We start from the raw sequence: 12,792 nt of genomic DNA, 5'->3' as shown, positions 1-12,792 counted from the left end.
GACCACAGAGGGCGCACGAAACAACCGGTCAAAGACAATATTTTGGTTTCAGCAATATTCCATTTTATTCGTAAGACTTACGAATAAAATGGAATATTGCTGAAACCAAAATATTGTCTTTGACCGGTTGTTTCGTGCGCCCTCTGTGGTCCACACGCTCTACCTAAGGTCTAGCGTACTCTTCTTCTCACCTTGCAGCTGGCACCTGACTGCCCTGGCGTCCCTAGACGGGTTCCTCACCCGTACGCCGATGACATGCCTAAACCCTGGCTTTCCCTAAGATGAGCCCTAGGTAGTGAACGGGGCGGTGGGATCACTAGTCCGCACCACTGACACTAAGAGGAAAACACCAAGGAGAGGACAGACAATACAGACAAACATATAATCCCAGGTGGGCGACAACAGCAGACCACAAAGGCCCAACAGGGATCCGGAGGGTAACGTTCTGGAACAACAACCAGGGAACGCAGCAACACAGCTCCAGTGGGTCAGTATAGAAGTCCAGGCAGGAAGCTCTATATCTGGCAACCAGAGAAGTGGGAGAGGGGAATATAAGGAGGTTGGGAGTGCTGGACAAGGAACAGCTGAGGAGAAGGAGCTACGGATCCCTGAGTGAGCCAAAAAGGGTTGCAAAGCAAACCCATAAAGAAACAGCCCTATCTTACTACATAGAGCACGCAGCCAACCTCTGCGACTTCCTGACCCCGGGTATAACTGAGTCAGGCGTGGTTCTCGACACCCTCGTGACACTATATGTGTATTTGACGAATATTCGCTATATTGCTATAACTTTGTGTTTTAAAATATGACGAATATTCTATGAAACAAAGTTATAGGAATATAGCGAATATTAATTATTTAGAATATTCGTCTTTTTTTCCCAATCTGTACGGTCGTTCGCATACTCCTTCCCGACAAGCGTCCCCGTCACCATGGGAACGCCTGTGGGTTAGAGTATACCATCGAATTTGAGTTTTCATGATCTCAGGGAAAACTAAGATCCAATGGTATTTTCTAATCCACAGGCGTTCCCATGGTGACGGGAATGCTTTTCAGGGAGGTGTATGCGAACAACTGTACAGATTGGGAAAAAAAGTGAATATTCTAAATAACCAACCAATAGGAAAGTTGCCTTATACAGAAAATCGCAATACGCAAATAATTAAATCGCATATTATTCGCGATAAATAGAATAATGACGGATATTCGATTTCGACGAATATAAGACGAATATTCAATCGAATATTCACGAAAAATTGCGAAATCCAATATGGCACCTCTCGCTCATCACTACTGCTATACCTAGTAGACAGGTAAAAAAAAAAAATATTTGTCACTTACATTTTCGGGTGAAATTGACAATTTTTTGGGTGTGATGTACCACTGCTATACCTCGTAGACAGGTAAAAAATAAAAATAAAAAAATTGTCAGTTAAATTCGGGTGACAATAAACAATTTTTTTAATGTCATAGACCCCTGCTCTACCAAGTAGACAGGTTAATACATTTCTGTAATTTTTCTGTTACATTATTGGGTTGACATTTTACAATTTTGGACGTGAATAAACTGCTCTGCATAGGTGACAGGGAATAAAATTTCTGAAATTCTTCTTTAATTGATGCACGCCACCTCCTTTCATTCAATGCTTAAACTTTAACAAGTTGTACCACATTTGCGCTCCAATAATTTGTCCCACAATTGCGCTTTACTAATTTGTCCCACATTTGCGCCACAATAACTAATTTGTCCCACAATAACTTTTTTTCATATTTCTGCCCTAAAAAAAAAAATGTCCTACATTTATCTCCCTTGGATGTGATCTCTCTTTCTCGCGCTCCCTCTCCAGCGTGGAACCCTGATTCGCCAATAACCGTGATCAACATGGTAGGCTCAGAAAAGAACATCGAAAGTTGATAGAGAAGATATCCAAATGGATGGTGGATTGAGTCAACAAAGTGGCAGCAGGGCCTCTCCTTGCTAACGTTTCAAAATCCAAAATACCACAGTGACATTCCCTATAATTTTTTATTAATCATTCCAATAACAGGGCATCTTAAGAGTCCTGTATTGTTATTTATCGTCACTACCACCCCGAGTCGGGAGCGCGCCCCCTAATTTCCTAAAAATTCTTCCGCTTTAATAGCTTCTCTCACATTTCCGCTCGATCACAATTAAATTTCATCCATTAATCTCCCTTGGATGTGGTCTCTTTTTCTCACGCTCCCTCTCTGGGGTGGAACCCTGATTCGCCGATAACCGTAATCACCATGGTAGGTGCAGAAAAGAATATCGAAAGTTGATAGAGCAGATATCCAATTGGATCGTGAACATCACGGTGGGCCTTGGGACATGGTGGGACAGTATGTGAGCACACGCCTACATGAACAGACTGACAGGGGTCAGCCCCTCCAAATTTGGCCAAACCTGTCGAACCCAAACATCCAGGTGTTCGTTCAACTCTAACTGCTTTCCAACTGTTAAAAGTAAAAATAATGACAATGCCGACGCCTTGTCCAGGCTGCCTGCCCAGAAGGAACTAATTTCTAAAGATGATCAGTGGGAAGATGTGGAAATGCCAATGTTCTACTCCTGATTTGCCCGGCAGTAAACTCTACACACTAGGCATCAGGCCCCCAAAGCCACTAGTTCTCCAAAGCCCTGTGGTCCCTCACTGCCAGTTGAAAAAAGATTTCTAGCTCAAACTACAAGTAGATATTAGAGTAATCGGAGAACTGTTAAATTATTTGTCCAGTGGGCGCATACTGGAGAGAATCCGACAGCAAAGAGCCGACTCGGAGCTGGTTCGCCTCTGGCGACAACGAAAACAACTCTTCCTACAAAGAGATCTGCTTCTCAGAAGAACGCTCGATCCAGTCACCTGTGAGTGCCTCCATCAGATAGTAGTGCCCTGAAGAGATGCTAAGATGGTAATGGACATGTACCATAACAGGTCTGGTAATTTTGGAACCCAAAAAATAGAAGCCACCATCAGGCGACGTTTCTACAGTACTGGCATGAGAAGTGATATTGAAACCTGGTGTCGGGAGTGTCCCACCTGTGCTGTGGCCAGGGGAGAAAGACATGATCAGCGAGCCCCCCTTCATCCAATAGTGAGTAGGAGTCCTCTAGAAATCGAAACATTGCCCTCTGTTTTGTGGTTATATTTTGGCCTTTTTCATCCACCCCTTTTGTGCCTGGACTTCATAGACTCCAACCATCAGCCAGTAGCTATCTTCAGGTGACGCACATTGGCGTACTACCTCTTGTGGATTACAATTTTTTTTTCTTTTTGCATTATATGTTTCAGTTTTGCAACGTTACAAGCCTGCACCCAAAGAAAGGACTCAGATGTTTACCTTAGCTCTTTGTGATTTCTATTGCCATATTTTTGCACTATTTTTGCCGTAAAGTTTTACGGGTTCTGCAATGTTTAAGCACTTTAGCCCATTGTCTTGACTCTTATATGGGTACAAAAATGTGATCTACTGTATGCCCTTTTTGTATGGACTTTGTACTTTATACCATTAGCTAGATAGAAGGCATCCTTGCTTCTTTGCTCATATGGACTGCGTATGAGGACTAAAAAATACTAATGGTCCTATTTTGCCTTGTATTAGTTTAGAAAACCTAGGTATTATATTGTCTGATTTGCATATGCCCTTAACCTTTTTCTATCCACAGACTTGGGAGGGGAAGGAACCAGTGTGTCCTGTGTCTTTGGGTTCTTGTGCTGTTGCTACACAGGGAGGACCAAGTGGTAAAGTCAAAAGCAGTCTAAACATCTTTAAAGGGTAAAAATGTGCTGCGCTGCTAAAATGTGAGTTAAGAAGAGAATAGCGCTCATGGGAGCTATGGAAGTGTCATGGAACCATGAACCAGACGTACAACAAGAGATAAGTGGAAAATAAGAAGGTTTTATTGAAGAGCAAGCCGTAGCAAAGTCCGAACGGATGGCTAAACCGAAGCAGGGTCTTGCGGAGACAGAGGTCAGGAACCAGAAGGGTAGTCAGACGAAGCCAGGAACAGGAACCAACGGGGTAGTCAGACGAAGCCGGAATCAGGAACCAACGGGGTAGTCAGACGAAGCCGGAATCAGGAACCAACGGGGTAGTCAGACGAGGCCAGGATCAGGAACCAGAAGCAGCAGCAGTCTTGGAAGCATGTGAACACAGGAGGACCAAGCAAGGAACTGAAGCCACAGACCTCCTATATATATGAGCTAGGCATCCAGCTCCTCCCAGTGGGAAGGAGGAGCCGCAGGGTGGGAGGCTACAAGAAAACCCAGAAACCAAGATGGCCGCCAGCACATGTCAAACGAAGGGAACAGCAAGGAGGTAAGACCATGACAGTACCTCCCCCTCAAGGGCCCCTCCTCCGCGGAGTAAGGAACGGTTTCTGAGGGAAGCGTGCGTGGAAGGCTCGGAGCAAGACAGGAGCATGGACATCTGCGGAGGGAACCCAGGAACGCTCCTCTGGACCATAACCACGCCAATGGACCAAAAACTGCACCCGGCCGCGGACCAGGCGTGAGTCCAGGATATTGCTCACCTCATACTCCTCACGATTGCCCACTTGGACCGGACGAGGCCGAGGAATCGAGGAAGTGAAACGATTACACACCAGTGGCTTCAACAGGGAGACATGAAACACGTTGGAGATCCGCATGCCAGGAGGAAGCGCAAGGGCATAGGCTACCGGGTTTACCCTGCGAAGCACTCGGAAGGGACCAACAAAGCGAGGCGCCAGCTTGGGAGTGGGCACTCGAAGGTTGAGGTTGCGGGTGGACAACCATACGCGGTCTCCGACCTGGTAGGAAGGAGCGGGCGCTCGTCTGCGATCAGCCTGGAGTTTCTGGCGCTGCGCAGAGACCTCAAGGGACCTCTGGATCTGTACCCAAGAAGCACGTAGGACGGAAAGGTGATCCTCCACAGCCGGAATATCCTGGGGAGAGAATACCTCCGGTAACACGGCAGGTTGGAACCCATAATTGGCCATGAAGGGAGACGTCCCAGAGGAAGAGTTCACCGCCGTGTTCCTGGCAAACTCAGCCCAAGGCAGGAGGTCAACCCAATTGTCTTGGTGATCGGAGACATAGCAACGAAGGAATTGCTCCAAGGCCTGATTGGATCGTTCTGCGGCCCCATTGGACTGAGGGTGGTAGGCCGAGGAGAAAGAGAGATGAATCCCCAACTGGGAGCAAAAGGCGCGCCAGAACCTGGACACAAACTGACTCCCCCGATCCGACACAATCTCCTTGGGCAAACCGTGCAACCGGAAGACCTCCCTGGCAAAAATCGAGGCCAACTCTTGTGCAGAGGGTAACTTCTTGAGAGGAACACAGTGGCACATTTTGGAAAACCGATCCACAATCATGAGAATGACCGTATGGCCTCGGGATGCAGGGAGGTCCACAATGAAATCCATCCCCAGGTGTGACCATGGACGCTCCCCGGTGGCTATGGGTTGCAAAAGGCCCAACGGAAGGTGCCGAGGGGACTTACTCTGGGCACAAACGGAGCATGCCGCTACATATGCGGCGATGTCGGAACGTAGAGAAGGCCACCAGAACAGACGTGAAACCGCCCAGGACAGCTGATTCTTTCCAGGGTGCCCCGCGGCCTTGGAGTTATGGTAGGTTCGCAACAACCGAGTGCGCAACTCCTCAGGCACAAAACATCTGCCGTTGGGTCTCCCAGAGGGAGCACCAGATTGAGCCGCCAAAATCTGCTCACCCAGAGGAGAAGTCAGGCTGGTGCGAATAGCGGCCAGGATCTGATTCGGGGGTATGACCGTAGTCGGAATCGACTCCTCCCCGGACAGCTCGGAGTACTGCCGTGATAAGGCATCCGCTCTGATGTTCTTGGAGCCGGGTAGGTAGGAGACCACGTAATTAAAACGTGACAAGAACAGAGCCCATCTGGCCTGACGTGGTGTCAATCTCTTGGCCTCAGAGAGGTAGGTCAGATTCTTGTGGTCCGTCAGGATGAGAACCGGAACCACCGAGCCCTCGAGCAAGTGCCTCCATTCTTTAAGGGCCTGCACGATGGCCAATAACTCCCTGTCACCAATCTGATAGTTGCACTCCGCGGAAGACAGTTTCCGGGAGTAAAACCCACAAGGAAGCAGAGGACCCTCTGGTGTTCTACGCTGAGACAGGAGGGCGCCTACTCCCGTCTCAGACGCGTCCACCTCGAGGACAAAAGGCAACCCAGGGTTGGGATGCGACAGAATCGGAGCCGACACAAAGGCGGACTTTAGAGCCTCAAAAGCTCGGATGGCCTCGAGCGGCCAGACCTGAGGATTACTGCCCTTCCTGGTCAGATCCGTGAGAGGCTTGGCTAGCATGGAAAAGTCCCTGATGAACTTCCGATAATAATTGGCGAAGCCCAAAAAGCGCTGCAGGGCACGAAGCCCACTGGGCTGGGGCCACTGTAAGACAGCCGAAACCTTCTCAGGATCCATGGAGAAGCCCTCAGCGGAAATGATGTAACCTAAGAAGGTTACCTGGGATCGGTGAAATTCGCATTTCTCAAGCTTACCGAACAGCTTGTTCTCTCGTAAGCGTTGCAACACTCGTCTGACATCCAGAATGTGGGCCTCCATGGATGCAGAATATACCAAGATGTCATCCAAATAGACCACCACACACTGCTGCAACAGGTCACGGAAAACATCGTTGATGAATTCCTGGAAGACTGCGGGCGCATTGCACAACCCAAAGGGCATAACCAAGGATTCATAATGACCGGTCCTGGTGTTAAACGCGGTCTTCCACTCATCGCCCGCCTTGATCCTTACCAGGTTATATGCCGCCCTCAGGTCGAGTTTGGTAAAGACCGTGGCCCCTTTGAGGCGATCGAACAGCTCGGAAATCAAGGGTATCGGGTAAGCGTTCTTGATCGTGATGCGATTGAGACCCCTGTAATCGATGCAAGGCCTCAACTCACCGCCCTTCTTTTTCACAAAGAAAAATCCAGCCCCTGCCGGGGACGAGGATTTGCGAATGTGTCCGCGTGAAAGCGCCTCCCTCACGTACTCCTCCATGGCCTCATTCTCCGCTACCGAAAGTGGATAGACTTTGCCACGAGGAGGAACGGCACCGGATTGTAACTCTATGGCACAATCGTATGGGCGGTGCGGAGGTAGGGCAACCGCGCGCACCTTATCGAATACATCCCGGTACTCTTCGTATTCAGGAGGCAACAGAGAGTCCGAGGAAGTACACAGCAACTTGACAGGCCCATGGATGCAACTAGCCCCACACTGCGGTGACCACGAGAGGATCTCGACCGATCTCCAATCGAAAGTCGGATTATGCTTCTGGAGCCAGGGGTACCCCAAGACCACCGAGTAGTGTGGAGACGAAATAACCTGGAGACAGACCGACTCTCTGTGAACGGCACCAATGGCCATCCCCACTGGAAGGGTCTCATGAGTCACGTGTGGCGGCAGAAGGGGTCTGCCGTCTATCGCCTCAAGAGCCAGTGGGGAACCTCGAGGCTGCAGAGGAATGGAATTGGCGGCAACGAACACTCTATCAATGAACAAACCACCAGCACCAGAGTCCACCAACGCCTGGGTCGTCACCGAGCCCCCGACCCAGGAGAGGACAACCGTGATCAGTGGTTTGTCAACACGGGAAACCGGGGACGAGGAGACTCCACCCAAGATCTGCCCCCGACAGGACCTCAGGTGCGAGCGTTCTCCCGGACGGTTCGGACATGCCAACCGAAAATGCCCACCGAGACCACAGTACATGCATCGGCCCTCGCGTCTCCGGAGTACCCTCTCCCCCTCAGACAGGCGAGCAAACCCCCGCTGCATGGGTTCACCCCCAGACAAGTCATCCCCAGGAGGCGTGGGAGGAGAGGGAGGCACGGGTGGGACAGCAAACGTAGGCGCCAATCTGTTAGGAGACCTCCGCAGGCTCTCCTTAAAGGAAGGTCTCTCCCTGAGTCTGGTGTCAATCAAAATCAGGAAAGAAATAAGAGACTCGAGCTCCACTGGTAGGTCCTTAGCTGCAACCTCATCCTTCAAGGCATCCGAGAGACCATGAGAGAAAGCAGCGACCAGAGCCTCATTATTCCAGCCCACCTCTGCTGCCAGGGTACGAAACTCAATGGCGTATTCAGCTACGGATCGTGAACCCTGTCTGATGGACATAAGGAGCTTCGCAGCAGAGGCAGCACGAGCCGGCACATCGAATACCTTACGAAGAGAAGCAACAAAACCGGAAAACTCGGCAACCACCGGATTGTTGTTCTCCCATAAAGGGCTGGCCCAGACCAAGGCCTTGTCCGAGAGCAGCGAGATCAAGAAGCCCACCCTTGATCTCTCAGTAGGAAAGGCATGTGGCAGCAACTCGAAGTAAATGCCCACCTGGTTAAGGAAACCTCGGCACTGAGTTGGCTCTCCCCCAAAGCGCTGTGGAAGGGGGGCAGAACCGGTCATACCCTGAAACACCACAGGCGCAGCAACAGGTGTCAGGGTAGACTCTGGCGCAACAACCGGAGCGGCAGTAGGAGCGGGCCCAGGAGTGACAACCGACCCATCGGCAACGGAAGCTAAATGAGCCGTGCGTTCAAGCAGGGTTTGCAACGCCACAGCGAACCGACCCAACAGGTGATCCTGCTGATCAAGTCTGGCAACCAGCGTAGGTAGCGAGGGTGGCCCTGTACCGTCAGAATTCATGGCTTGGTCCTAATGTCATGGAACCATGAACCAGACGTACAACAAGAGATAAGTGGAAAATAAGAAGGTTTTATTGAAGAGCAAGCCGTAGCAAAGTCCGAACGGATGGCTAAACCGAAGCAGGGTCTTGCGGAGACAGAGGTCAGGAACCAGAAGGGTAGTCAGACGAAGCCAGGAACAGGAACCAACGGGGTAGTCAGACGAAGCCGGAATCAGGAACCAACGGGGTAGTCAGACGAAGCCGGAATCAGGAACCAACGGGGTAGTCAGACGAGGCCAGGATCAGGAACCAGAAGCAGCAGCAGTCTTGGAAGCATGTGAACACAGGAGGACCAAGCAAGGAACTGAAGCCACAGACCTCCTATATATATGAGCTAGGCATCCAGCTCCTCCCAGTGGGAAGGAGGAGCCGCAGGGTGGGAGGCTACAAGAAAACCCAGAAACCAAGATGGCCGCCAGCACATGTCAAACGAAGGGAACAGCAAGGAGGTAAGACCATGACAGGAAGGTGGGCTGGTTCCTCCTCCTAGTTCTAGGTGCCTTAAGGTACTGTGCGCTGTCTTAGGAAAAATGTGTGAAAAGCTACCAGTTCAGACATCAAGGTGACAAAGCGTAAAGCATGATTAGACCTTGGTGCTGGAAGGGAATACAGGATGAAGCCACCCTTCTGTTTGCAGACTTTCATTGCACTGTGGTGGGATTACAGAGTGAAGACACTCCCATGCTTTCTTTGGTATTAGTGGCCACAATACTCAAAATGAAGCCAGGAATGAGCACTTGGTACAGAATCTTTGGTTCTCTGGTTTATACTGAGAGGGAAAACTGTGAATAGACACCCTACTCATACGGGCAGAGACCTAGTCGTAGCCGTTGGTATATCAGTTAGTAATAGAAAAAAGTCTCATGCAGCACTGTAACCTTCTTTGGGTACCCTTAGAGCACATCCTAAGCACAAGCCGAGGACAGTTTGTTTTTAAATAAGGGGGAATATAATGCCCCTGAGTGACATTACCACTCCAGCACCCTGCTTCTATCTGTGTATGCTAATATCATTTCATCTATGCATTTATTCCAAGTACTCCACATGCATTTCCTATTTCTATGCAACTGTATATGTTCATGTAATGAACCTGGTTCACCAGTAGGTGGCAGCAAGCATGGAAGAGCTACAGTTAGAGAGAATGGAACCTTTCTTTCCATTCTAACCCTCTCTCTAAGAAAGGGTGGAGACTAGTTAGTTAGAGGTCAGTCCTAGCTTACCCCAAGCTAGGTGAAGGTGTGCAGGGCCACATCTCTTCAGGTCGTACCCAAACCAAGCCAGCCAGAGCACCCTAAGCTCAGCTGGACATGGAGGCAGCTTGAAGCCTCAGAAGCCAGGAAGAAAGTTCCCTGGTATAACTTTAGAGACAGACTACAGAAGGAATGTGCCGGATACAGCAAAAGCTGAGTTATATAGCTAGCCTGTCAGTACAGCAGAGCCAGAGAGCAACAGATGTAGAAGAGATGAGTTTGCGTGACCATTTTATTGCTAAAGACTGCTGGGACCAAGATATAGTTTGAAGACTGTTTCTGATGAATGTTTATTCAAGTAAAGCTGCTGTTCAACTATATACAAGGTCTGGACTCAATCATTTCTTCAAATACCTCAATTATTCAACCTATTTGTCTGCTTTGGAGCCAACGCCTGGGGTTCAGTCGTATCCAGGTAGGCGCACCGTTACACACTCAACATAAAGGGACATTAGGCCACCCTATACCAGTCGGCCATTCCTACAACTAGGTACCCTGTTCCACATCTAGTTGGGCCCTGGGTGACGGCCTGTTGCAATTCCTCCCTACGCTTTCCCTAAACTTTTATGCAGCAAAATAAAAGTTTTCAAATCTTTCCTAGCACTGTCCCTAGCGCCTGCTGACATCTCTCCCTGCACTAAGTACACTGGAAAATGTCTGAATTCAAGATGTTTGTGGCTATTTATAGGCAGTGATGGCCAGTTCGCAGTGTTCGCCAACGAACAAATGCGGGCTGCCATCTTGACTCAAGTTCGGCGATGTACAGGTAAGCTCTTACCTGTGCCTGTGCTGCGAGCCGGTCTGAAATCAAATACGGTCACCGGGAGCAGGCAGTTCCGAGAACAGCCGCCGGGGGTCTTCATCGGGCTGTTCTCGGAACTGCCTGCTCCTGGTGACCGCATTTGTTTCAGGGTTTACCTGTGAATCGCCAGACTTGTGAGTCAAGATGGCAGCCCGCATGTGTTCACTGGTGAACACTGCGAACTGGCCATCACTGTTTATAGGGATGACATCACAGGGCTGGCTATCTGCTGATTGGCTGCATGCATGGCATTGTCGGTGATCCCTCATTCCCAGAGTACCTTGCAACACATGCAGCAGCCATTTTAGAAGAAAATGTGATTCGTTACCACGAAGTGTGAGGAAATTCGGATTCGGTGCAAATCAAATTTGTACTATAACATGTACTGACACCAGAATACTGATAGTCAATAAATTGTCGCACAACCATTATAAATATTTGTTTCCATATTATGCTGTCTTTATTAGCCTGCTCATTGACATACTTTGTAAATTGTTACTTTTTTCCTCAATGCAGGGCAATGGTCTGTGACGACTAAATCATCATTGGCAGAGTTAGGTATGAGAGCAACACTGAGTGTTTCACACTGTGAAGACCCCCAAGATGAATATTATGATTATGATCATGATAATTTAAAAGAATTGCAGCAAGATTCTCAATCGTATCATTTGGATACTTCTCACAAAATGCTTCCCTTTGGACCCCGGAGCATGTTCGGTGAAAAGAAAAGTGCTGGGCATTTGAAAAATACAATAAGTGATGATGACGATGCTTTTAGTTTTTTTGTAAACTCATCTAATCCAATTATAGCAATGCGCAGTGCAACTGACAAAAAAGAAATGACAGAAATGAAAAAAGAAGAGAAATATCACAGTATAAATGAAATGCCTAAAGATAAAAAGGAGGAAAGCAAGCAATTCCAGAATAAATCTGAACTTACTAAGAAAATGGGTGCTCATGTAGACTTTTATGATTACGATTACGGCAATTCTAATTTGGAGTACATTGATATGTATTCAGACCTTCCGGAAAAAGACCCTCGTAGTTCTGAAGGACAACTGCGGACATATTTTATTGCAGCTGTGGAAGTCATGTGGGACTATAGAGCTGGAACCTCACCATACTTTATAAAACAAAAGTGGGTACCTGAATGTTTTATTATATTAGTGTTCAGCAATATTATTATTTTTTTTTAAATCATGTCTAGTACATGAAAATGTTACATTGGGAAAATACTTATTTATAGTTCCATAATTGTCATTATCTTAAAGGGCTTCTGTCACCCCACTAAACCTTTTATTTTTTTTTGTTTACTTATAATCCCTATAGTGTGATTTCTGCATACATAAGCTAAATAATCATTTCGGTCCAGTAGAATTTGTTAAAAACGTAATTTTAAAATATGCAAATTACCTTGCTACCAGCAAGTAAGACGGCTACTTGCTGGTAGCAGCTGCATCCTCCAATCCTAAAGACGCCCCCTCCGCATGTTGATTGACAGGGCCTGGGAACGGGATCGTTCTCTGCTGGCCCTGTTTGAATTCAAAATATCGCGCCTGCGCCATACCTGTCTTCAATCGGCGCAGGCGCACTGAGAGTCGGCCGCTCCATCCTCAATGCGCCTGCGCCGGGTGTAGATGTCATCGGCGCAGGCGCATTGAGGATGGAGCGGCCGAGCGAGCGGCCGCCTCTCAGTGCGCCTTGCGCCGATTGAAGACAGGTACGGCGCAGACGCGATATTTTGAATTCAAACAGGGCCAGCAGAGGACGATCCCGTTCGCTGGTCCTGTCAATCAACATGCGGAGGGGGCGTCTTTAGGATCGGAGGATGCGGCTGCTACCAGCAAGTAGCCGCCCTACTTGCTGGTAGCAAGGTAATTTGCATATTTTAAAATTACGTTTTTAACAAATTCTACTGGACCGAAATGATTATTTAGCTTATGTATGCAGAAATCGCACTATAGGGATTATAAGTAAACCAAAAAAAAAGGTTTAGTGGGGTGACAGA

At 48.5% G+C, this 12,792-nt stretch overlaps 1 protein-coding gene across 2 annotated transcripts in view; it reads left to right on the top strand.

The window, feature by feature from the left end:
• LOC122946268 (coagulation factor VIII-like) overlaps positions 1 to 12,792 on the top strand; it is a 528,859-nt gene that overhangs the window by 197,453 nt on the left and 318,614 nt on the right. For both annotated transcript variants that reach the window (XM_044305770.1, XM_044305769.1), the window contains exon 14: positions 11,301 to 11,922. In XM_044305770.1, coding sequence (XP_044161705.1) covers positions 11,301 to 11,922 — 622 coding nt within the window. The remainder of the gene's footprint in view (positions 1 to 11,300; positions 11,923 to 12,792) is intronic.

Source organism: Bufo gargarizans, chromosome 9, assembly GCF_014858855.1.
Source record: "Bufo gargarizans isolate SCDJY-AF-19 chromosome 9, ASM1485885v1, whole genome shotgun sequence".
Taxonomy (NCBI): Eukaryota; Metazoa; Chordata; class Amphibia; order Anura; family Bufonidae; genus Bufo; species Bufo gargarizans.
Note: the sequence above shows the minus strand (reverse complement) of the source record. Positions and strands in the feature narration are given on the sequence as shown.